Genomic DNA, 25,706 nt, shown 5'->3' with positions numbered 1-25,706 from the left:
TGTATATGCTAATTAAATGCAATTACCGTATTGCTTTGTGGGTGCACCTTATTACAGATAGTATGGTAGACATGTCAAACTCCAAATTGTGCGCATCCAGCAACTACCAACTAAGAAGAACAAGTTACTTACCAACTGTAATGTTCTTTCGACTGGATGTTCCTTCTACGTATTCCTCATATTGTGATATTCGTATTTGCCAGCTTTGTTGCTTCGGAATGTCTTTTTTCGGCAGACAGCACTGTGCACAAGGTTGTGGCGTCGATTGTCCCTCGATGGGCTCCATACTGTGTCGAAGTCACTGTTAGCATAAATAGCTTGTGCCGTGCCCGTTGGCTTCAGTTCTGTTTTTTCGAGGAAATATTCAAGGAACACCCAGGCGTGCCCCATGACACTTTGTGAGAGGAAAGTGTAAGAAAATCCAAACTGTACTGTGGGGTAGGCTGGGAGGGTCGATGAGGAATATGAGGGAGGAACATCCAGTCGAAAGAACATTCCAGTTGGTAAGTAACTTGTTCTTCGAACGGACCGTCTCCTCCCACATATTCCTCATCTTGCGATAGACTCCCATAGCAGTGGTAAATTTGGAGGTGGGAGTACTAGTTATTGTTCTCATGAACGGAATGAAGTACCGCCTTAGCAAATAAACCCTCATTGGAGGAGGAGGCATCTAAGCAATAATGCTTGATGAAGGTATGCATTGATGTCCATGTTGCAGCTTGTAGGGGAGGACTGGTCCAAAAGACCCCTCTCGCCTGCGTTTCTTCCCCAGGTGAGGGATATGGCCCATTGGGCGTTCCCTCATGCCACCCGGGCCCAGGTGGTGGGGGGCTCGCCCACTGGAGACATTGCCCACACGTATCGAGTGCCCACATGTATTGATTGCCACACAAATTTAGCTAGGCCCAGAAACCATTCTTTGCCCGGTAAAGATGGTGTGAGCTCAGCACACTGTAGCGCGGCCCCCACCCTTGGAGAACATCCCTGTTGCCGCAGCACCGTGGCAGATCCGCTGCGAGCACGTTCCCACGAACAAGACGGACATGAGCTAGCGCAATACGCTAACATTGTAACAGTTCACCTCCCGCAGTGTACCATCACTATCAGCCTGACCCGGCCAGCAGGCCTGAACAATGAGAAGAACAGTAAAATGGTCCTCTGATGGCAGACAGTCTTTATGTATATGTATATATTAATGTCAAGACCGCTTGCATTATTTCTTTCTTCCACATAATACAAATGCCGGTAGAATGTATTAGAATGAGAGAGTATGCTCCCGTGATATAAGCTACGGCGAGCTCGCACCATTACAGGTGGATGCTAATGATAAAGGAACACTCCAGGGATCTGTTCGTTGCGTGTATCACTGGGCAACCTACCTCACATGGTTTCGCGCCATAACTAAAGCTAATGCTGCTAGAGTACACGAGGAAGCGGATGCAACTATACTATGAACTCATGTAAAAAATGCGCAAGCGTGCACCTATCATGTGTGAATGTCTGAGCCCCTCATATGCTACCACAGTCACGTATAGTGGCGGGTCGTTTTCTATGTACTCCACCAACCCAACTACTACCTCATTCACTGCAAATGTATATGCATGTAACTAAAATACTATAGCTGCTAGAATATAACGTACAAATATGGTGCGCGGACTGGATATAATCGAGATACATCCAGCAAAGTTTAAATGCATGGTGTGAAGTGATTTTGAATAAGTATTATAGAAAATGTTCAAATGTTTGTGATGTCTTTACCTATATTCGGCAACACACGAGGGAGATACCTTTGTGAAAGCGTACAAGGTCTCGATGTATCCCCCTCCCTCCCTCAGAAGGCTGCCAAGACATGAGAACAGAGCCCCGCTCTGTGTTGTCACGCCTCCCCCCGACCCGACTGGAGCCGCTTCAAAGACTTGTAGCCCCGCTGCAGCACCCAAGGCCGCGGCCAGCCACCTGCATTATTTACAGCACAGCAGTAAACCTTAGTTTAAACTCAAGCACCCCCTCGTAAACCCCACAACCCACCGGACTGTCTTAGACTTATGGCCCTGTGCAATCGGGACACCCAACACTTTGACAACACACAGCGAAACATCCATAACCACTTCTAACAAGACAGAAAAGACCTGTACCACCCGCCCCAGTCCCCGAAGCTTAGCCCCTCGACCTACGGTCCCGGTCAACAGATCACGAGTAACCAGGCCTCGATATATTATCTCCAGACCCCTCACAAGGTGCACTCCTCCTGTGTTGCATTAACCTATTGAAAGATTTACTAAAGAGAATATAACTGTAAATGACTGAATGACTGCGGTGTGCATGGCAGAGGGCAAGTAAGTCAGAAAAGGCATTCATCTCTGCCACAGGCCGCCTCGGCACACCAACACCGCCCGGATGAACTCAAGCCGACCTGCCAGGCCCAGCCCAACCCACGAGGGTGACCAGTGACGTCCTCCAGCCAAGACCAACCACGCCACAGCAGCACCTATAGTTAGTCGTCGCCACCCAATCCCAATGAACTTGTGCCCCCTATAGTATGTAGGTTTTGATGACGTTTTTTGTAAATATATACGCCTGTCTTTGCTATTGTCAGACAGAGCGCTCTCGGAGTTTGCAGAGTTCTTTGCATGCCCTATTCTGATTGATAAACTCCCATTTACGCTCACCCGCACTCTGTCTTGGCCTTATTCCCATTTTGGGAGAGTCCTTCATTGTCTCTCATTGCGGGGAGGATCGTGCTGTTTGGGGACGCTTGCTTTCAGTGGTGACCCCGATAGCGTGATATTTATTTCTTCCTAACCTCCTTATAACCGTCCCCGTTTGGCACGAGAATCTCCGGTCGAAAAGGGATACGCACGGTGAGCCGGCTCCAGGAGGCTGCCCGCCAACGGCGACCGGTACACTAAGAAGTGCGCACTCAATAGAGGGGGGGTACGGGATCCCGGTTGAAAAATCCCCTTTGAGTACCGCTCGCCGGAGCCGGGGCTGACTGTTGAGCTGACGGCGACACTGCCTGGACGGACCCAGTTTCGGAGAGTATCGGTTCAAGACGGGCACGTGAGTACTGAGTGCGAGCGATCTTAAGGGGAGCGGGGAGTGAAGTGTAGGACAGGAAACGAAGAGGGGGTACGCAGATCTACTAAAGATCATCTTAAATTTTCCTTGCTTTTTCTTTGCATATGGCCATTAGGATTGAGAGGTGAATATGAGATAAAAGTGACGGGAACCTAGCTCCGAAAAGGGGTGGAAGGCGGCGCCGCATAGTGCTATCTTGACTAGTACTGGGAATATATGAAGAAGTGGAGTATAAAATAAAAGTGTTCAGCAAAAGGGGACACAGAGTACATTAGTGACCGCTATTACTTCTTTCCTTTTCTTTAGGGTAGGGGGGAGAATAAAGAACTGTGATTAGCACAGACTTGGGGAGACAGTAAGAGAAACAGAGTCCTATTAGAAGGGGGGGGGGAAACAGGTTAATATCTATATATATATATGCGCATCTAGATATTCAAATAAGGCGATTAGGGACAGCCGGCTAGGGAGGAAAGGGAGGGCAGCTTGAATGGTGAATGGTGCCAAGAGGTGTGTGCACCTCGTATGTGCTAGAAGAGATTTTAGCGTTGTGAATGTGTAAGCGATTATAAGTGCATAATAGTTAAATGGTCATGATAAGTGTGGTCGGATAAAAGTTTTTTCTCTCTTTAGATAACGTCAATATTGTGGAGTGTGTGAGTACCTTTTGGATTTCCAGTCTGACATTGTCAAACCAAAGAATGGGTTGCTCTTGTATGTGCCCCTCAAAAAGAACATAATAGACATTGTGTACGGCCAGTTTTGTATTGTGCAGTCAGGGAGGGGGAGAGCCCAAAGGGACCCAACCTTGAATGTGAAGTAAAATATAAAGAATACTATTGATACTACATTCACATTGTAGTTGCAAACACACTAGGCACATCAGCACTAGGAGGGCACAGAGATGGGGGCTGAAACACCCTTATCACATATTTGTAAGAATCTCCCGGGATACGTGGAGCGGATTAAAAAATATCACGACCAATGGGTGACCGAGCTAAAGGGGGAGGGGTTACCTCAGATTTGGCCCGAGGGAGGGTCGTTTGATAAAAGTGTCCTGGATACAGTGGCCACATGCATTTATCTAAAATACAAAGGAAAGCAGCTGCAAAATAGGAGGGAAATATTAGATCTTTGGAGGTTATTTGAAGAGATACCACCGCCTAAGACACCAACACTAAATCCTGATCTCCCGTCCACCACAGACAATCCACTGCTAATACAAAGAGATGTCAAAGAAGGCTCAAGTGTAGTGCCACCAGTAGAGGTAATAAGTTTGTACCCGATAATAAAGAAGCCTGTGCCCGCAGAGGGGTACAGTGATCCCACTTACATACCTCCCCCCGAGAGATACTACACCCCTCCGGCCCACGGCACCACCGCCATACGAAAGCACAAGGGAGCGAGCCCAGGCAGGCGCACAAAGGGTAGATATAGAGAAGCTCACAGATGATTTAGAGTCAAGACTGACGATAGCAAAGGATGAGCTCTCGAGGATAAAAGACTTATGCGAACGAACAGCACTAGATGCAACTAGATCAGGGCGTACGTCCAGAGCGCTAGGTGAAAATAGAAAGCCTGAAGAGGGGTGGAAAAAGGGGGAGATTTTGTTCAGAATTGAGGAAGAACCAACGCGAATAATAGAAGTAGGGCCCGGAGAGGGAGATGCTGCAAGCGAAGAAAGGCGGGGGGGAATTAGAGAGGAGTTGCTGTGTGATATAAGGGACGAGGTAGAAGAAAGCGACAGGTTGAGTATGGCGATAGGAGGGGGAAGCGAAGGGGAGGAAGGTACGTGTTCACTGAGAACCCTGGATGATGAGTGGACGGGGCGACTAAGGAACAGAGTGGGAAAAATGGCATCACTGGGGACATCAACAGCTCAAACGGGTCCGGACGGAACGACAAAAGGAAGGCTACAGCTCCCGTTGATACACAGGGGAGGAGGGAGGCCTAACTATATCCCATGGGCACAGATGGATAAAGCCAATTTATTAAAGCTATTGCCCCCGTTGTCAGGAGGGGCAAGTAAGTGGATATATGCCTTTGAGAAACATACTGCCGGGGTACCCCTAGCCATAGGAGATGTAAAAAGTCTACTCGTATCAGCAGTAGGTGATCAGGCTGAAAGGGTATGGGTTAAGGCCGGTTTCCCGGGAGTAACGTTAGACTGTGACCGCCATGATGGGGCATCCTTTAACACGGTGCGTGCCAGGGTGTGGGATGCCTTACGCGAAACATTCCCAGACACACCGGACTTGCAGTCAGTGATGCAGTGTACAATGAATGACGGGGAAGAGGCTATGGATTATATTTTTCGGGTCCAAGAGATGTGGAGAGCAGAAACGGGCACGCCCTGGTATCAATCGACATCTTTATTTTATTTTATTATAAAGAGAGGGCTCCCAAAGGAAGTGCAGAAGGCGCTTGACAAGATAGCAGGCATTGAAGCAAAGGGATGGCCAGAAATTCAGAGCATAATAGTACACCATTGTAAAAGAATCAAGGAGAGGGAGAAGGAGGTGGCGCAGAAAAGATTGGCAGACGAGGCGAAGTTAGTACAGTCAAAGTTAGTGAAGGTTGCAGCAGCAGTAGCCGCGCTCCCACACAGTAGAGAGGGAGATGAGGAGGAGGAGGGGCTGATAGCACTCCAAGGAAGGTTGGCAACTAATTGGGCAGGACCCGCACAGCGGCAGTGGACTGAGCAGGAGCAAGGTGGAAGTTCGCAGTGGCAAGAGTGGACCCCTCGAGGGGGACGAGGTGGGTACAGGGGCCGGAGAGGAGGCGGACAGGGGTATGGGGGAATGGGAGGAAATGGATGGCAGGGTCCCAGGGGCCCCCAAGGGAGTTGCTGGAACTGTGGACGATGGGGACATTACTCCAGGGAGTGCAGAAGTAGACAAAACAATGGGTTCCAGGAAGGGGAGAGTTATGGTCATCCACACCCGGGAAGCCCATACGGTCTCCCAATGGGACTGCAGCAACTAAGAAACCCCGGCCAGGGTACCACGGCCCAGCAACAAGGACACCAGTATAGGACACAGAACCACCCCCAAAACAATGACAGCATGCAATACACGCCAGGTAACCCTTTCGCGACAACAGCAAACGGGGCCCCCGCGCCAGCACCTTACAGCGGCATGTCGGTAGTTTCCGGAAATGTCTTTAATGAGGGAGGGGCGACGAGATACCCCGCATAGGACAGCCCACAGAGAACACTTGCGTGTCCAGTTCTATCCACCACCTACAATGCAGCAGAGGAACCATTGGTAGGGGCGCAGATAGGAGACAAGCAGTTTATATTCATGGTTGATTCGGGAGCGGAGAAATCATGTATCACAGAGGGCCGATTCCCGTTATCTAACAGGAAGTTAGAGACGCAGGGGTTCTCTGGGGCTGTAGTTGAAGTTCCTTACACAGAAGCTTTGGATGTAACAGTGGGGGGTAAGACTGTGAAGGCACCCTTATTGTATTACGCACAGTCCCCAATTAACTTGCTAGGGAGGGATCTCCTGAGTAAACTCAACATGACCATATCATTTACCGAGAGAGGGATAGTGCGTTCCACACCCGGGATATGCCCCTTGCGTGCAATGTTGGTAGTGCAAGCCTACACAACCACGCAGGAAATACGAGGACTGCCACAAAATGAGGAAATGTTTATCAAAGGGCTGAAGACTCTGGCCCTCATAATTCCCGAGCTGAGAAGCATGGACTGGAGGATCCCGGCGGAGTTCCTCTTCCGCCCCATAGTATGCCCCAACACAGCACCAGGATCAGTGGTATCGTTAGATTTGCACGCTGTGCAAGTGTCAGCAAAAAGAATAGCTGTGATCGGAGTGGACGAGGAAGGGTGTGAGTGGCGCACAGTGCTATGCACAGATGCCAACATCGCCCTACGAGAAGTAACAGATGAGGATCTCTTTTCAGACTCAGAAAGGGATGGTGAAATAGTGATGGAAATAGCGATGCCCTGTGATATTTTAATACAAGCAAGGGAGACTCCCGTCCAATTGATGACAGTGGTGGGGGCACCACCGTCGTTTTTTGATGACGACATGAGGCTCGTACCAAACAACTTATGGACAACAGGCCCCCATGATGTGGGACTGTTGCATGGAGTACAGCCTGTGGTAATAAAGTTAACGCAAGGAGCAATTTTACCACGAGTTAAACAGTATCCTCTGTCTCGTGAAGCCGAAGAAGGGATAAAAGAGACAATAAATGCCCTACTAGCACAAGGGATAATAGTGCCTTCAAACTCCCCATGTAACACTTGTATTTATCCGATCAAAAAAGCAAAAGGGGGGTCTTGGAGGATGATACAGGACTTACGCCCCCTCAATGATGTAATTCAGAAGGAGTTCCCTCTAGTACCGAACCCCGCATCAATACTATGCAGCATCCCGAAAGAGGCATCACATTTCACAGTAGTGGATTTGAAAAACGCATTTTTCTCTATACCCCTGGCTGAAGAGAGTAGATACCTCACCGCCTTCACACTGGGGGGTAAAAGGTATGAGCATTGCAGATTACCACAGGGTTACTGCGAGAGCCCAAGCATCTTCAACCGCGTATTACATGAAGACTTAGGAAACCTATCAGTTGAGAGCACCATTATTCAGTACGTAGATGATTTACTAGTCTGCGCACGAAACGAAGAGACATGCAGAACAGATTCAATAACATTATTGACTTTGTTGGCCAACAAGGGGTACAAAGTGGACAAGGGAAAGCTACAATACTGTCTGACAGAGGTCCTGTACCTAGGACAGCTGATTTCAAGAGATGGGAAAAGAATAATACCAGACAGGGTAGAAGCCATAAGATCAGTACAAGAACCCACAACAGTAAAAGACATGCAGAAATTTCTGGGAATGTGCAATTACTGTCGAGCATGGATATTAGATTATGCAGCATACACCAGGCCCTTATTACAAGCACTAAAGGTGGCCCAACAGGAGAACAGGAAGGTGGAATGGACGGAAGAGATGAGCTCCTGCTTCCAAACACTAAAAGAGTTGATTTCAAGCGCCCCAGTACTCGCAAACCCTGATTATGGACGCGAGTTTTACCTATTCTCACACTGCAAGGAAACACTGATGACAGCAGTCCTGACACAAAAAACATCCTTAGGACACAAGCCATTGGCTTACTATAGTGGCACTTTAGATGCCGTGATGCAGGGCCATTTCGCGTGCGAGCAATCACTCGCTGCAGCCGCGTTCGCGATTGAGAAAAGTGCCACAATAGTAATGGGCTGCCCTGTGACATTGTTTGTGGAACATTCATTATTTGCAATACTCGAGAGATCAAAAAGCACACTGACCACACAGCGGGCGACCGCCTACGAGATTATACTGTCCAGTGCCAACATCCATATAGTGAGATGCAAGACAGTGAACCCCGCCACATTCATTACAGAAGCGTGCACGCTCGAAGACATGCAGAACCACGATTGCGCAACCTACACAGGAGGAAGCGGGGAGGAGACAGTGGTGTGTGAGAACGCTCTAAGCGAAGGGGAAGTGTACTTTGTGGATGGGTCCGCATCAATTGACGCGGACACGGGAGAAAAACACGTTGGCATGGCAGTGGTGAGGTTAGAAGACGGTGAGTATGAAACACTGGTACAATACCGCCTCCCATCACATTACTCTGCGCAGGCAGCAGAACTGATTGCGCTGATAGAAGCACTACATGCAGCAAAGGGTTGTGCAGTGACGATATACACAGACTCAGCTTACATGACAACGACAGTACATGGGGGCCTAGCAAGGTGGGGGCGGAGGGGCTTTAGGAGGGCAGATGGAACACCTGTACAGCATGCAGAATTGTTAAAAGAGTTCATTGAGGCCCTGCAAAACCCCACTGCAGTAGCAATAGTAAAGTGCCAAGCACATACATCCAACACAGATGTTGTGTCTTTAGGGAACGCGGCAGCGGACGCCGCCGCCAAGGAGGCTTCCTATTTTCAGAAAAATTACACAGGTGAATACATGCTTAAGGACAAAACAAACGAAGAGCCCCCAGAGGGATATAATGTCATGCCCATACCACAAATAATAGAATTGCAAGAAGGAGCCAGTGAAGAGGAAAAACTATTGTGGACAAAGCGAGGGTGCAGCAAGTCAGGAACAGACCTGCTGTGGAGGCAAAATAACTCAGGGAAGGTGGTAATGCCAATTCAGCTACTAGAGATTGCATTTCAACAGCTACACTTCCCTGCACATAACACCAAACAACACATCGCAGCAGAAATACAGGAAGAATGGTTCGTGCCCTGTCTCCAGGAGCATGTGTCTCGATTGGCAATGGAATGTACAACATGCCAAATATACAATTCAGGGATGACATTACGCACTCTCCGGGGAACAATCCCTAAACCCATTGGCCCATTCAAAGAACTACACATAGATTACGCAGACATGGGGGAAAGGTGCAATGGTGCACGGTACATGATTGTGGTCGTGTGCCCATTTTCAAGGTGGGTGGAAGCAGGACCCTGCGCGCGACCCGATGCCAAGAGCGCCGCCAAGTTCCTAGTAAGGGAAGTATTCCCGCGCTGGGGCATTTGTGATGTGATCCGCTCAGACAATGGCACCCATTTTGTGAATGAGCTTTTTAAGGAAGTGACTACATTGTTGGGAATAAAACATAAATTATGCTCAATTTATCATCCTCAAAGTAATGGCGTAGTGGAAAAAATGAACGGACTGTTGAAGGGCAGGTTATCAAAACTATGCTTTTCATTAAAAAAGAATTGGATTTACTGCCTACCGCTTGCGCTATTTGAGTTACGAAACCAGCCAAGCAAAGACCACCATTTGTCCCCGCACGAGATCGTGACTGGGAGAAGGATGAACACAGCACATTCACCACTGCGCGAACACTCAGACGCTCACAGAAGCGCTGCAATATTGGGAGATGAGTTCACAGACTATTTAAAGAAACTGACAAGGGCAGCGCGCGTGATAGCAAAGCAATTGTCCCCACCCTTCACTAGAGAAGAGGGAAACGTAACAGGCGCTGACACAGAGCCAGGGCAACAACTACAGCTAACGCCAGGCGACTGGATATATGTCAGAAGTTTTGTGCGTCGGTGGAATGCACCACGATTCCATGGCCCATATGAAGTAATATTTTGCACGCCTACGGCGGTAAAGGTCAAAGGGTTGAGGTACTGGGTGCACTTGACCGATGTACGGAAAGCATATAGCAACGTACAAGAGGAGGTAGATGGGGAGGCACAGACAACAGCAAACGCTGCAACTGAGCAGAATGACTGAATAAATATGAACTTGCGTGTATGTGCTGGTACTGAATTTGAAGAAATGTACAACTGATAGAGATGCAAAAAAAAAAAAAAAAAAAAGGGAAAAATTTTGTTTTAACTTTCAGCTTGTTGAGTGTAAATATATGTACATATATTAAATGGAATGCCAAACTATGAGCGTGTATACACCCTTGTCTGTGAATACCCCTCCCCGTATCCCCACCCGCTTCCATTCCCCGTCACATGTATATTAGCACTGATGGTGCCAACAAAATGTTTACATGTATGCACTCAATGCACTTTTATATCTTAAAACAGGAGCTTCCATGGCATCTAACGGGCGGCCTGCAACAGATAGATTTACTAGACTTAGAGAATGGTTAACTGTGAAATGTATATATTCGTATGAATGTGGACTGTCTGCGTGCATTATATTGTTTTTTACATTATTATTTGGTCTGGTTACATACTGGTTCATAGCGTTCATCTCTATCGAGATGAACGAGGGGGGAGGGGGCAACACAACTACTGGGACCAATACAACTGCAAGTATCAATGCAACTACAAGGGAAGGTGATTTTTTGATATGGGACGGAACTAAACTTGTGTGGGGCTACTATACTACGTCATCCAGTGTTGTCATCTCACTCGATGGAGGGCCAAAGGGTGAAAAACAAAACAACACACTGTCCCCACCTGAGATGTCTAATTACAATGCTCACAGCTTAAACGACCGAAATCCCTCTGCCATATCCTGGTTGTATAATACCCCCACCAGCCAACCTGCCCCCACGGCCATAGAGAATCAAAGAATGAGAGAAACACATGAAATATTATATGATGACTGGGTGAAGGGGGGCGGGAATGAGAAAGGGGGGTCTAGTTTGTCCCTTGCCCAGGGAATCGGGAAGAATATGAGAAATAAGAACAATAGACGGAAGAGGGAAGCAGGGAGGAGGAAGTATGATGAGTACTATGGGCTAGGTCTAGTTAAGATGGAAGACCCACGACACCCCCACCAAACAAATAAGTGGTATGCAGACATGAGTGCCACAGCTAAACAAACAACAAACGAGAGCTGTTATGTTTGCTCGCTCATCCCTCATGCATCAGGTACACCCAAAGTACTGTTACCCAAAGAGTTGCCGATTATAGATGCCCAATGTCTCCTTCATCTCACGTTGTGCAGAATTAAGAACACCTTCCAGGCACATGAAGTGACTTTTCAAATGCTGCGGAACGAGAAAACGTGCTACCCAAAACCGTCAGGGGTTGTATGTCTGAAAGAACCATTTTTTGCAATCGAAGGGACACTTTTTTCTGATAACAAGTGGAAGAACGAAGAAGTAATGTGTAAAGCCGAAGCACTGAGGGGTGTGGCACCGGAGAAATTGCAATGGATAGAAGAAACATGCACACCCGTATGGAGAGAACACATTTCAAAACTAACCTGGGTTACGCCCATCGAAAAGCCTTTCAAGTTGCAGAATGAAATAGACTATGAACTATGTTTCAAAGGAGAGGGGAGAACGTCCATGGGGACGAACAAGAAGTGCAACAAAACCCTCACTATCCCAGACCTAAGAAAAGGGACTGCGGCCCTTATGGACACGTATTGGGTATGTGGCAACCAGGCATACCTACACCTCCCCCCATCGTGGAGTGGCAGCTGCTCAATGGCCACTCTGCACTTAGCTCTAATGGTGATACCAGAAAGCCACATCGATGGAAGCAAAAGGACACAGGAACGCACACAACAGAGTGTGGCCCAACCAACTGCAGAACCACAAATGTATGTCCTGTCTTCTGGAAGCAAGGGAGAGGTGCTGACCCGCAACAGACGAGCATCAAACTATATATCAAAGGCATCATCAGAACTATTGGCCCAGATCCCAGACAAATATCGATTATTCAGCTCAGCAGAAAAATTTTTTGCCTCGCTCGTATCAAGTGTCCAAGCAAGGGCTAACGCAAAATGGCTCCAGATAACCCGCTGGGAATTAATTCAGCTGGCGAACGACACTGAAGAAGGTTTTAACATAATAAAGGTCGAACTAAGAGCCTTGCGACTGATGACCATGCAAAACAGGTATGTCCTAGACCTGTTGACGGCGATGGACGGCGGTGTTTGCCGAAAAATAGGAAGTGCCTGCTGCACTTTCGTACCTTCTGAAGACGCAGAGAACGGCTCCCTGTCCCATGTGATCGAAGCAGTCCACAACCTAGGAGAAAAAATGAAGATGGAAGGCGGAGCAGAAGATAGTACATGGTTCGATAACCTCTTCTCCTGGGTCCCCTCATGGCTTGGAACGACGATGAAATTTTTGATGCCAGCTGTGGTGTTCCTCCTTTTGATTTTCTGCCTATGCCAGGTGGGTCTTCGAGTCTGTGCCAGCGCAGTACCAAATGGTGCAATGATGATGGTGACAATGGGCAACTCACACGGTACAATAAAGACGATGCAAGAAGCACAAGTACAAACAGGGGTAGACAACACACCCAGGTACCAACTGGTGCCCATGTACCACGACAAGGATATTGTAGATAAGCTTTGGCACACCACCATCAAAGAGCCCCGCATATTAGAATGGTACGAGGAAGTGTGGGTAGATTTGGAAGGAGATGGTGGGTGCATATATCTTACGTGTACTCCAGGTGAATACGCCAGGAGAGGTGAGAGTTTAAGGGGGGTGTGCAGAGCATGGATGCCTATCAAAGGAACTCCTGCATGGGATGAGGCGGTGATGGACGAAGCAGAATGTAGGAGGATAGAGGAGTTAAAGAATTCGTTACTTAAGTAACGAAAGGGGGGAAATGTAGGGGAGGACTGGTCCAAAAGACCCCTCTCGCCTGCGTTTCTTCCCCAGGTGAGGGCTATGGCCCATTGGGCGTTCCCTCATGCCACCCGGGCCCAGGTGGTGGGGGGCTCGCCCACTGGAGACATTGCCCACACGTATCGAGTGCCCACATGTATTGATTGCCACACAAATTTAGCTAGGCCCAGAAACCATTCTTTGCCCGGTAAAGATGGTGTGAGCTCAGCACACTGTAGCGCGGCCCCCACCCTTGGAGAACATCCCTGTTGCCGCAGCACCGTGGCAGATCCGCTGCGAGCACGTTCCCACGAACAAGACGGACATGAGCTAGCGCAATACGCTAACATTGTAACAGTTCACCTCCCGCAGTGTACCATCACTATCAGCCTGACCCGGCCAGCAGGCCTGAACAATGAGAAGAACAGTAAAATGGTCCTCTGATGGCAGACAGTCTTTATGTATATGCATATATTAATGTCAAGACCGCTTGCATTATTTCTTTCTTCCACATAATACAAATGCCGGTAGAATGTATTAGAATGAGAGAGTATGCTCCCGTGATATAAGCTACGGCGAGCTCGCACCATTACAGGTGGATGCTAATGATAAAGGAACACTCCAGGGATCTGTTCGTTGGGTGTATCACTGGGCAACCTACCTCACATGGTTTCGCGCCATAACTAAAGCTAATGCTGCTAGAGTACACGAGGAAGCGGATGCAACTATACTATGAACTCATGTAAAAAATGCGCAAGCGTGCACCTATCATGTGTGAATGTCTGAGCCCCTCATATGCTACCACCGTCACGTATAGTGGCGGGTCGTTTTCTATGTACTCCACCAACCCAACTACTACCTCATTCACTGCAAATGTATATGCATGTAACTAAAATACTATAGCTGCTAGAATATAACGTACAAATATGGTGCGCGGACTGGATATAATCGAGATACATCCAGCAAAGTTTAAATGCATGGTGTGAAGTGATTTTGAATAAGTATTATAGAAAATGTTCAAATGTTTGTGATGTCTTTACCTATATTCGGCAACACACGAGGGAGATACCTTTGTGAAAGCGTACAAGGTCTCGATGTATCCCCCTCCCTCCCTCAGAAGGCTGCCAAGACATGAGAACAGAGCCCCGCTCTGTGTTGTCACGCCTCCCCCCGACCCGACTGGAGCCGCTTCAAAGACTTGTAGCCCCGCTGCAGCACCCAAGGCCGCGGCCAGCCACCTGCATTATTTACAGCAGTAAACCTTAGTTTAAACTCAAGCACCCCCTCGTAAACCCCACAACCCACCGGACTGTCTTAGACTTATGGCCCTGTGCAATCGGGACACCCAACACTTTGACAACACACAGCGAAACATCCATAACCACTTCTAACAAGACAGAAAAGACCTGTACCACCCGCCCCAGTCCCCGAAGCTTAGCCCCTCGACCTACGGTCCCGGTCAACAGATCACAAGTAACCAGGCCTCGATATATTATCTCCAGACCCCTCACAAGGTGCACTCCTCCTGTGTTGCATTAACCTATTGAAAGATTTACTAAAGAGAATATAACTGTAAATGACTGAATGACTGCGGTGTGCATGGCAGAGGGCAAGTAAGTCAGAAAAGGCATTCATCTCTGCCACAGGCCGCCTCGGCACACCAACACCGCCCGGATGAACTCAAGCCGACCTGCCAGGCCCAGCCCAACCCACGAGGGTGACCAGTGACGTCCTCCAGCCAAGACCAACCACGCCACAGCAGCACCTATAGTTAGTCGTCGCCACCCAATCCCAATGAACTTGTGCCCCCTATAGTATGTAGGTTTTGATGACGTTTTTTGTAAATATATACGCCTGTCTTTGCTATTGTCAGACAGAGCGCTCTCGGAGTTTGCAGAGTTCTTTGCATGCCCTATTCTGATTGATAAACTCCCATTTACGCTCACCCGCACTCTGTCTTGGCCTTATTCCCATTTTGGGAGAGTCCTTCATTGTCTCTCATTGCGGGGAGGATCGTGCTGTTTGGGGACGCTTGCTTTCAAGCTGAACAAATATCTGCTGCAGGGACTCCCCTCTCCAAAGCCGCAGAAGGAGCCATTCCCCTTGTGGAATGGGCTCATAGGCCATCCAGTGGGTATTTTCCCGCTAATCTGTAGCACTCAATTATAGCCAGAATGATCCAGCGGGATAAAGTTTGTTTTGTCACCGCTAACCCCAATTTATGACATGTATAACCCACAAAGAGTTGGTCATCTTGGTGTAATTTTGACATTCTTGAAATGTAAAAACTGAGGGCCCTTTTGGGGTCCAGTCTATGCAGTCTCTCCTCCTCTTCTTTGCCCAAATGAGGAGGATAGAATGTTGGTAATATGATTTTTCTGTGACAAATGTAAGTCAGAAACTACTTTTGGTAAGAAAAATGGCTTAACCTTGTAAAACGTGGTATATGGGGGTTTACATGAGAGAGCCCGTAGTTCACTAACCCTGTGGGCTGATGTTAAGGCTACAAGAAGGACAGTTTTTAGTGTTAGAAGCCTCAATTGACAGAAGTACAGAGCTTCAAATGGTATACAAGTTAGAAACTTAAGTACTAGATTTAAATCCCAAGTTGGGACATGAAGCGGTACTGGTGGGTCTACATTAGTAAGCCCTTTCAGGAATAGAATTATTAATGGAATTTTGAAGTAGGAAACCTCTTCCCAGGAGTGCTTGAAAATGGACAGCTCAGCAAGATATCCTTTTATTGTTCCGATCTGGAGCCCCAGATTGGCTGGATGCAATAAGAAAGAGAGCACCATTGGGGTGCCACATTGAAAAAAAGAGTCCACATCCTTATCTTTGCACCAGTTACTGAATTTGTTCCAACGACACCAGTACAAGTATTTTGTTGCTGAAGAAAAATTTCCATTATGTCATCCGGAAGATCCCCATTCTTGTATCTCAACCTCTCAGAAACCATGCGTGAAGGTTGAGTGTCTTGACCTCTGGATGGAGAACGCGATCATCCCCTTGCGAGAGAAGAGCCTCTCTTTGCGGAAGATGTATTGGAGGGCAGATGGACATGTCCAGAACGTCCGGGTACCACGTCCTCCTGGCCCAATCCGGGGCAATTAGGATCATGGTTTTCCTGAACGTTATCAACCTCCTGATTACTTAAGGAATCACAGGGACTGGAGGAAACGCGTACAGTAGAGGAAACTTCCAGTCCACCACAAACGCGTCTCCGAGAGCTCCTCTCGGAGGAAATTCCCTTGAGCAATACTGTTCGCACTTCCGGTTTACCGTGGTCGCGAACACATCCACTTCAGGGGTTCCCCAAAGGGCAAAGATCTCCAGAAGGACTTCCTGAGCTAACTCCCACTCGTGTGAGACTGTGCTCTGACTACTCAGAGCATCTGCCGCCGTGTTCTGCTCTCCAGCTAGGTGAACTGCCGATAGAAAGATTCCTTCTCGTATTGCCCAGAACCAGAGCTGCATTGCTTCTCTGCACAGTGGTAGTGACCCTACACCTCCTCTCTTGTTGAGGTAGTACATGGCCACTGTGTTGCCCGTCATTATCAGGACATTCCTTCCCCCATACACAGGGCAGAAAGGCCTTCAGCGCTAGTTGGATTGCCCTCAGCTCCAAAAGGTTAATGTGTAGTTTGGACTCAGATGGAGACCAACGACCGCTGATTGTCAGCTCCTTGGTGTGGTCTCCCCACCCCGTGAGTGAGCCGTCCGTCACTACTGTTATCTCTGGCCATGGCTGCCAAAAAGATTCTCCCTTCAGAATGTTGTGCTTGCAAGCCCACCACAGAAGGTCCTGTGCGATTCTGCTCGGAACTTGTAGGTGGTCCGACGTTCTGCCTGAGAATTGGGACCATTGAGTCCTGAGAGCCCATTGGAGGGATCTCATTCTGAGGTGTGCCTCTGGCACCAGGAAAATGCAGAATACCATGATACAGAGCAACCTCAAATAATCGAAGGCTGGAAGACGCTGGGTACTTTGAATTTGGTGACCATCTGCAGAATGTGTTGAGCCCTCACCTCGGGTGGCGAGGCTTTCCCTGAGGAAGCATCCAGGACTGGTCCAATAAATTGGAGCCTTTGAAATGGTATCATGGGGGACTTCCTGTAATTGAGGGAGAAGCCCAGTCTGTGGAGGGCGTGGCAGGTTATGCTGAGATGTTCCCGGACTTGTTTGGGTGAACATGCCCTGATCAGCCAATCGTCCAGGTAGGGGTAAACATGAATCCCCCCTCTCCTGCGACTCGCTGCCACCACTGCCATTAACTTGGTGAAAACCCTTGGGGCGGAGGTCAGCCCGAATGGCTGAACTCAAAACTGATAATGAGAACTGCCAACCGCGAACCTCAGGTACTTCCTGTGCTTGTAATGGATAGGCACATGAATGTAAGCATCCTGAAGGTCGAATGACACCATACAGTCTTGGAGTTGGAGTGCCTGAAGGATCTGAAAAAGGGTAACCATCTTGAACTTGTCCTTCCTGAGGAACTTTTTTCAAGTATCTGAAGTCCAAGATGGGCCTCAATCCTCTGTCCTTTTTGGGAATTAGAAAATACGGCGAGTACCTACCCTTGTTCCTCTCCGCCACAGGTACCGGTTCTATAGCGCCTTTCTCTAGCGGGTTCAAAATTTCTTGCACAAGGAGCGGATCTGGAACTTTTAAAGAGTTGCTCCCAGTGGATGATCATGAGGCCTTTTTTGAAAAGGAAGGCAGTAACCTTGGGCTACGGTTTCCAGTGCCCAAGCATCTGAAGTAATGCACCGACATTCTTTCAGATGCTGAGAAAGTCTGCCTCCCACTGGGGTCTTGTGAGTCAAGGCCTCATAGTGGTTTTGAGGCGGCTGAAGCAGCGGCTGAGGGTAAAACTGCCGCTGCTTGGGATGACTTTGCACCTCTCCCTCGTCGACAACGAGGGAATCTTCTCTGACATCTATGACTGGCTTGGCCTCTTCCTCTTCCAACTGAGGAGTAGAATCAATAGGACTTGATGATGAACCGGGGTAGAAGTGTTGAGGCTGTCTAATGGCAGCACAAAGAGATTTAGCTGCTGCTTTCGAGGTCTGCATCTTTTCCAAACTTTCATCAGTCTTGCTGCCAAACAGTCTCGAGCCGTCAAACGGGCATATTGAGGAGTCTAAACTGCACATCTGGTGCAAATCAGGATTTCCTCAACCATGTAAATCTGCGCAACACAGTGCTAGTTGCCATGGATCAACTGATGCTGTCTGCAGTATCCAGACCTGCCTGGAGGCATTCACACATTGCCTCCTTACCGTCCTTGATGATAGCCGGGAGGCCGTCTCCTTCTGGGATGTGGTCTCGCCCAGGCATCCACGCTCTTATCCCTATCGGGGGGGATAGAGGAGAATCCTGATTGCTTGGTAGATGTAGCAGCTTGAACCACCAAACTTTCTAGTGTTGGGTGCTTTGTTAAGTACTCTGGGTCACTGCTGTATAGCCAATATTTTTTGCAAAATGTGTATTTACTACAGCTGCAGTCTCTGGTGATTCCCAATTTGTGGAGACCCTTTTTTGTAGGGCAATTTGAAAAAGCAAAAATTGGATCTCTTTGGAAACCCTAACCCAAAATATCTGTCATCCTGCTCGAAAGAAGGTGTAGGCCTGCTCCAACCTAAAAATTCTACCACCTTACTCATTAGTTGCCTATATAAAGGCGTCAGCATGGTCAGTAGGATCTGGTTTACCAAATTCCAGTTCTGGAGAGGTATCTATAAAACTAGCTGATTATAGGTCATCATACGTCTTTTAACCTAGACTCTTCAGAAATCAACTCCTCTGGCACATTTGGGGTAAACCAAATGGTGGTGTATTATCATCTGAAGGCTCATTGTCTTCATAGGTTGAGGTTAAAGACTTAAAAAACTCTTTCTTTGGCAAGGGTTTGAAAACCTTTTCCTGAGTTACTATTGGCTTCGACAACTTTGAAGAAATCGGCGTCAGCGACTTCGAAATTATAGTCGATTTTGTCGATGCCGATGGCGTTAGCAAGGCCGTCTGAGTCACTGATTTTTTATGTTTTTTTCCAAGGGACCCTTGATAGACTGGATTCCTGGCTTGTTGAAGCCCTCAACAGTTTTTCATCGGATCAAGATTTTTCTCGATGTAGTTCCGGTTTATGGCTCGGATTCGAAGATTTTAATGGTTTCGTCTTTAACTTCCTTTTGGCGTCTTGATCCAGATCTCGACAGGGGCATGGGCTTTCTGCTTGTCCTTCGAGCGGGTTGGACAGCACTCTCTAAGATTTTAAGCATTTCTTTAAGAAATGCATCCCATTTAGCTGGGGAGTCCGTTGGACATTTGATTACCTCGGCCGAGAAATCACTAGAGGTTGAAGATGACCTATGATGCCGTTTCTTGGCCTTCTTAGGAGGAGACGAAGAATGGCACGATCGACTTCTCGAGCAAGATCTTTTAGATCTTTTACGTTGAGAATCTTGCGAATCATCAGGTTTTCTTTTGGAACTCTTCGGAGGCAACCATTACCTTTACGCTCGCTCAGAGCCTTTTTGGTCATCACTTGACGTCAGAGGTACGTTGACGGATACCAAGACACCACAGACATATGCGGTGGGGGTCGGTGATCGACATCTTCGATCCACGGTCTTGGCACTTCCTGAAGCATGTCTTAGGCGTTGATGGAGCCGCCAGGAGTAGACATTTTCAATTCTGAAAATAGTGATGAACCGAAGTGAGCTGTAATTCTTCGAAGCGTTAGGTCAGAAAAATTGAACTGAAGCCAACGGGCGCTGCATGCGCTATTTATACTAATGACGACGTCGACAGTTGAACGGAGGCCCTCGAGGGACATCGACTCAACAAGAAGACACACAACGCCCGTGTGGAAAATAAAACCTGGAGCAGCTAAAGCTGGAAGTATAATTATCAGGTGATGAGGAATACATGGGAGGGCCCAATCCATTCGAAATATGTTATAGAAAAGATATAAATATAGAAAAGATCAAAATAATCTAAAGTCTTGCGTGCAAGTAATTCAGGAACGTAAACTGAATTGTTAGTAGACTTGTGTACAGGCTGTGTACACCGGGAAAAGTTCAGGTTTTCATTAACACAGTAGGACCACTATATATCCTAAGCCTACAGCTCCCACTAGCGGTGACAACAAGCGAAGCTATGCGACTTGGACCACTGTAAATGCTAAGGCAATGGTTCCCTCTAGTGGAGCATTCTGTGCGTTCGAACAGCCTCTACTGCGCATGACAGCATCTGACAAACATACATCTGGCCTTTTACATTGTTAAGATATGAAGAAAAGCATACCAGGTAAAAAGACGTCTTGGAACAAAAATAATACAGAAAATGCAAACAAAATAAACTGCTATTTGCAGATTTAACTCTCAGGGTATTTACTTTGGGAGTAAGGACATCATATTCAACTTACTTTCTGTACGATTGGTCCCCAGCTGGTAGTGCTCCTGTTTCTTGGAATAGACAGTGGAAACGCTTGTCCGGGTTGGTTTGTACGATCATTGCACTCGGAAGAAATGGTGCTTACCGCATTGGCGGCTTGAAAAGGTGAGGAATAGGACGTAGGAAAGGGATGATAAAACCCCATAACTTGAGCACACGGTGCTGGCATTAACTGGTAATAGGCATACTCTGTGGAAACAGGGGGCTGGGCAGATATAATGGGATAGGCAAGGTATGGTCCTGCTGGGCTCGGGTTTGGTTGCTGCCATCGGAGGTCGTTATTATACACTGCAAGTTGCCTGTTGCAAAAAGAAAATAAATTCAATGTTTACTTGTTTATACATTTAAGTACACATTAATACAGTTACCTGGAAAATGAACACACAAAAATAAATGTTTAACCTTTCAAAAAATCGAGTAACATTCTAATGTGATATACAGCGGTTATATATTGTTTTGGTAACCTATTTACTATATTGTTTTAATAGTACTTGGGACAAAGTACTACAGACTCCCAGTACTTGGACCCCCAGGGGTCTAACCTATCCCCCTGGTTCTTCAATGTCTACATGGCTGCCCTGGCACGTGTGATTGTCAGCTTCACCTCTAACTTCCAGTGTTATTCGGATGGCACGCAACTCTCCATCAGGCTACCTTCAGCCACCTCCTCTACCTCGCTCATAACTAACTGTCTGCAATTCAGTCATGGTGTGCTGCAAACAACCTCTGCCTCAATGCCAGTAAGACTGAGATCTTTGACTCCACTCTCTTTCTCCACTCACATTTTTGACATCTCTAAAAAGTCCAACTACCAGCTGCACCTCCTCAAATGTACTCTTCCTTTTCTCACCTTCCCCTAGAAGCTCACTGTCTCCAGAGCCCTGGTTCTCTCAAGGCTGGACTACTTCAACAGCCTCTTTCTCAACCTCCCTGCCTCTGCTTTGCACCCTCTGCAACTCATCCAGAACAGAACCGCAAGACTTATCCTTGGCCTCAAGCCCAGAGACCACATCTCTCTGGCGCTGAAATCTCTCCACTGGCTCCCCATGACGTCAAGGATCAATTTCAAGATCCTCTGCATTGTCCACAGGGCTTTCTGGGGCCTGGGACCCACCTATCTGCATCAATACCTTCCCAAATACTGTCCCTCCCGAGCCCTCCGCTCATCTACCTCCAAAGTTCTGCAAGTGAGACGGTTCTCTAAGCAGAGATTTGGAGGAAGATCTTCATCCTCAGCAGGGGCATCCCTCTGGAATAGCCTCCCTGCCGTCCTCAGTCTTGAGCCGGATCTCCTTAAATTCCGGAAACTCCTTAAGACCTTTCTCTTCTCCTCTTCCTTCTCTCTCCATCTGCCCTGCTAACCTCCCTCACTCCGCTCTAACCCTCTCTCCTCCCTTTCCACACAGCATACTGACTGGCCGCCAGACGTACCTCAATATCACAGGTCCCTTGCACTGTTGCCAGTCCTCCAACAGTTGCCTCAGGGCCTGCACTTGCCCCATTGCTACTGCACTTGGTCAATGACCCATGAGAACGGCATCTCTTAGCACTTGCCAGTTTCTGACTAACTGGGTGCACTTGTTCCCCACCCGCACTTCTCCCCCCACCTCTCTCCTGTACCTTCTGTGCACTTGCACAATCTGAACGTACAATGCCTCGAAGATTGTCTATCATTTCTTCCCTGTCTCCCCTCCTGCATGGTTGCGTCTCTATGTTCTTGGAAAAACTGCTGAATCGTTGTCAATCCCATTTGCTTTTATCTACACTGTTAATTGTATTTATGCACTTACTCTGCATGGGCAGACTTGTATCGTTCAGAAATTCAAGGGCTCTGAATGACAGTTTTTCTCCCCTTGTCCCCCCCACCACCCCTTGAGCGCTTTGAAACACTGGCCTTGTGTATAGGCGCTATGCAAATAAACATTACCATAGCATACCAAAGAAGATAGGCACGGAACACCCTAGCCCTTCTCTTTTACAACGTCCTTGAGCCATTTGCGAAGGATTGCAAAGTTTCTCACCAAACAAAGTGGGTATGAGCACCAAACCAGATTGTGTTAGCTTTTCTTATGCTATATAGTGTGCCAAGGTCACATTGTAGAGGCTAGGCTAAGGATGGGGAGAACTTAAAGAGTCAGTTGACTGCCTCCCATTCCACAATGCTAGGTTTGTGTACCAATAGTCTCACAGCACCTCAAGGCTACCTCAACGTTCCATTACATGTGAGAATCAGGTGGAGAAGGGAATCTTGTGGAACAGGGAATTGAAATGTGCGAGTCAATTCTCAAGGGGCTCTGTCAGCTGCATGCTACTCTCCATGCACCCAGGCGACAGTGGAGGGACGCTACACAAAGTTAGCTAGCAGGTACACAAACCTAGCATGAGTCAGCTCTGCACCAAGACAGGAACATTCTGTGTCATTTGTCGGACACAGAGGCTCACACAGAGGAGTTCAGCAGCAGACCCAGTTGTAACCATTGTTGCTGAACGATCTGCATAGACCCGTGGTTGAAGGTCTGGGAGCAGCTTTTTCCTCAACCTCCCAGCTTCCCTTTTCCATCATACAAACCTTGGGACACAACAGGGTTCCTGGGGTGGAGGTGGACCTTTTGAAAACGAAAATAGGGATGGTTGACTTGAGGAATCCCCCATACACTGCCTTTGGGACCAGCAACATGGAGTGAGTAGCAGTTCTCAGCCCCCAGGGTGACCCCAGTCCATCCCCTAACATTCTGCATAGGACCTTACCACATTACCCATTCAACGAGACCTACTTTGTTATTCCCTGAAAAATCCTTTTGCACCCAATTTCCAAAGATTGCAAGTATAATTCTCCCACCTCCAGTGCTCCAGATAAGATTTGGAAGTGGGAGTATTTTACTCACCATTTTAAGTTGTGAGTAAAATGATTTTTAGGGAGCAAAAATGTACGTTCAATTCCCAATAGGAGTATTTTCTAAGCAAGTAAAAATGTGTGTTCATTGGAAAATGGAAATGTTTTTGTAATAATTATTTCTTTGCACCTTAGTTATACACATTAAATAGGATCACTGTGATTTTAACGAAAAAAGAAAATAACAAAAACATTTATAACGATCCCTAAAGACAAAACAAAAAGAGTCCCGACCCAAACCCCTCCCACCCATCCTTTACCCAACACCCATACATATATTGAATCAAGTATTTTTTGGTATTCATGGTTCATTTAAAATGTATTTTGTTATTTGCAATTCATTAATATCACTGGATACCATTCAAAAATACACGTTTACTTCTTCCAATCAGTCACTTATAAAAGTAGTTTCTTCCTGTGGTACTAGGTGCCCTTCTGGTCCAAACATATCCATATAGCTGTGTGAGTGAAAGCAGAGGAACAAGGTCCTACATGTCTGTTTCCTATTTTTTGTTGACAGTGTTTTTACACCCTATTTTTATTTTTAGGAGTATTTGCCTAAAAGTAGTCGATACACATCTTAGGTGGCCCGTTCATGACCGTCTACTGGTATGAAGGAGTAGAAAAAAGTTCACATGCAAAAGAATCCTCAACTGCAGGTTTCAGTTGAGAAACATCAAAGTTATTAGTAGACAGAAGAAGTCAGCACAACAGAATTATCAATACACTCAATAATGGCTTATTTTCACTGATAAAACCATTCTGGAACAAACACTCAAGATAACCAAACCTCATTAACTATACTTCAGAGAAGCATTTCTCAACTTAGCACTGCTAATCACAAATTTGCAGTAACCAAACATATGGGTTTGCTGCAATTCTATGAAAAGGAGTAAGAATCTAGAACTTAGCACTATACAAGGAAACTCCACCGGGGCAGAATAGAGTCTGCATATCACACAAGTAGAAAAAAAGATACTCAAAAACATTAAAAGAAGGTCTGCAGTAGGAAGAGTAAGTAGCACTAACAAAACATTGCAACTATTGCTCCAACGTTGGATTTACCTGCTATGCCTGGCTAATACCTTGAGATCAAGAACCAGATAAGAGGACCAAGAGTTTGTACTCTGTTCTGTAAGCCTTTCAAACATATCAAGAGCCACGATCAGAAATTATATTTGTCAGAAGACCATAGTGATGGAACACTTTGACCAAAAAACCCACAAGCCACATTTTACAATAGTACGCACCCCTTCCAAAAGTGTAAAATACGCCATTTTGTAAAAGGTATTGAATACTCATAAACCTTTAACACTACTCTTACAGGTAGTTGCACAACACAATCCATAGGTGTAGTATGCCACATAGGAAGGTTGAGCAATGGCACGACGGGTGTCACAAAGAATGAGTTTAAGTGGTTTTATTAAGTTTGAAAGATGTACGGCCTTGGGTTGGAAAAACGCATATTCGACCCCAGGAAATGCTCTAAAAATAATATGGTATCACTCTGCAAAACGGTGTGAAGGATGGGATAACACAAACTGGGTTCTACTAGCCCCTCACAATGACTACTTCATTCAAAATAACAGTCTTACCACTAAGCTTACAAGCCTCTGTGCCTTTGGGGACACCCTCATCATTAGCCTTTAGCCTACGTGTTAACCCTTGACTTACAACAACGCAAATGCTCTTAAAATGTGCCCAAAAAAGTGTTGATAAACCTAAGCTTTCAAAGTCCAGCCCTATTCTATACCATCTCTGGCATTGGTTCGCTGGACAATCCCATCCGGGCAGTAATCACTGTTCTGACCACTTCTTTAAGTCTCTAGAGGGCCTACTCTCCTCATGACCTCAGTTTCTCAACACAATTTTAATATGCCTCTTTTTGACATCTGGTCCTCAGCACAACTCTTGGGTCTCTTCATGACCTCTGGTGTTGAGCAAAACTCGCTTTACGAGAACTAGTATTTCTTAACCCTCGTTCAGGGTCCATTTCAGCCAGACAAGATTTTTTATATCGTACCCAAGATTTTTCTTTAAACTTCTCCATGGAGCATCCCAGTTCTCAGACCTTAGTCTGGTTTCAATGCTTAGTGAAAGGACCTGGCTCCGGATTTCACCCTCAGTGCACCACTAATCCTGGTTGTGTGGTCTCAGTCATGTGTCAGAGCATCTGCTGTACAGCTGACAAAA

The 25,706-nt window shown here is 47.0% G+C and overlaps 1 protein-coding gene across 3 annotated transcripts in view; it reads right to left on the bottom strand.

Annotated features, from left to right (window-relative positions):
- Positions 1 to 25,706, bottom strand: part of SECISBP2L (SECIS binding protein 2 like) — a 1,017,636-nt gene that overhangs the window by 828,274 nt on the left and 163,656 nt on the right. For all 3 annotated transcript variants that reach the window (XM_069624786.1, XM_069624787.1, XM_069624785.1), the window contains one exon: positions 20,592 to 20,919. In XM_069624786.1, coding sequence (XP_069480887.1) covers positions 20,592 to 20,919 — 328 coding nt within the window. The remainder of the gene's footprint in view (positions 1 to 20,591; positions 20,920 to 25,706) is intronic.

The sequence above is a fragment of the Ambystoma mexicanum genome, chromosome 11 (assembly GCF_040938575.1).
Source record: "Ambystoma mexicanum isolate Mex_15411 chromosome 11, UKY_AmexF1_1, whole genome shotgun sequence".
In the NCBI taxonomy this organism is placed as follows: domain Eukaryota; kingdom Metazoa; phylum Chordata; class Amphibia; order Caudata; family Ambystomatidae; genus Ambystoma; species Ambystoma mexicanum.
Note: the sequence above shows the minus strand (reverse complement) of the source record. Positions and strands in the feature narration are given on the sequence as shown.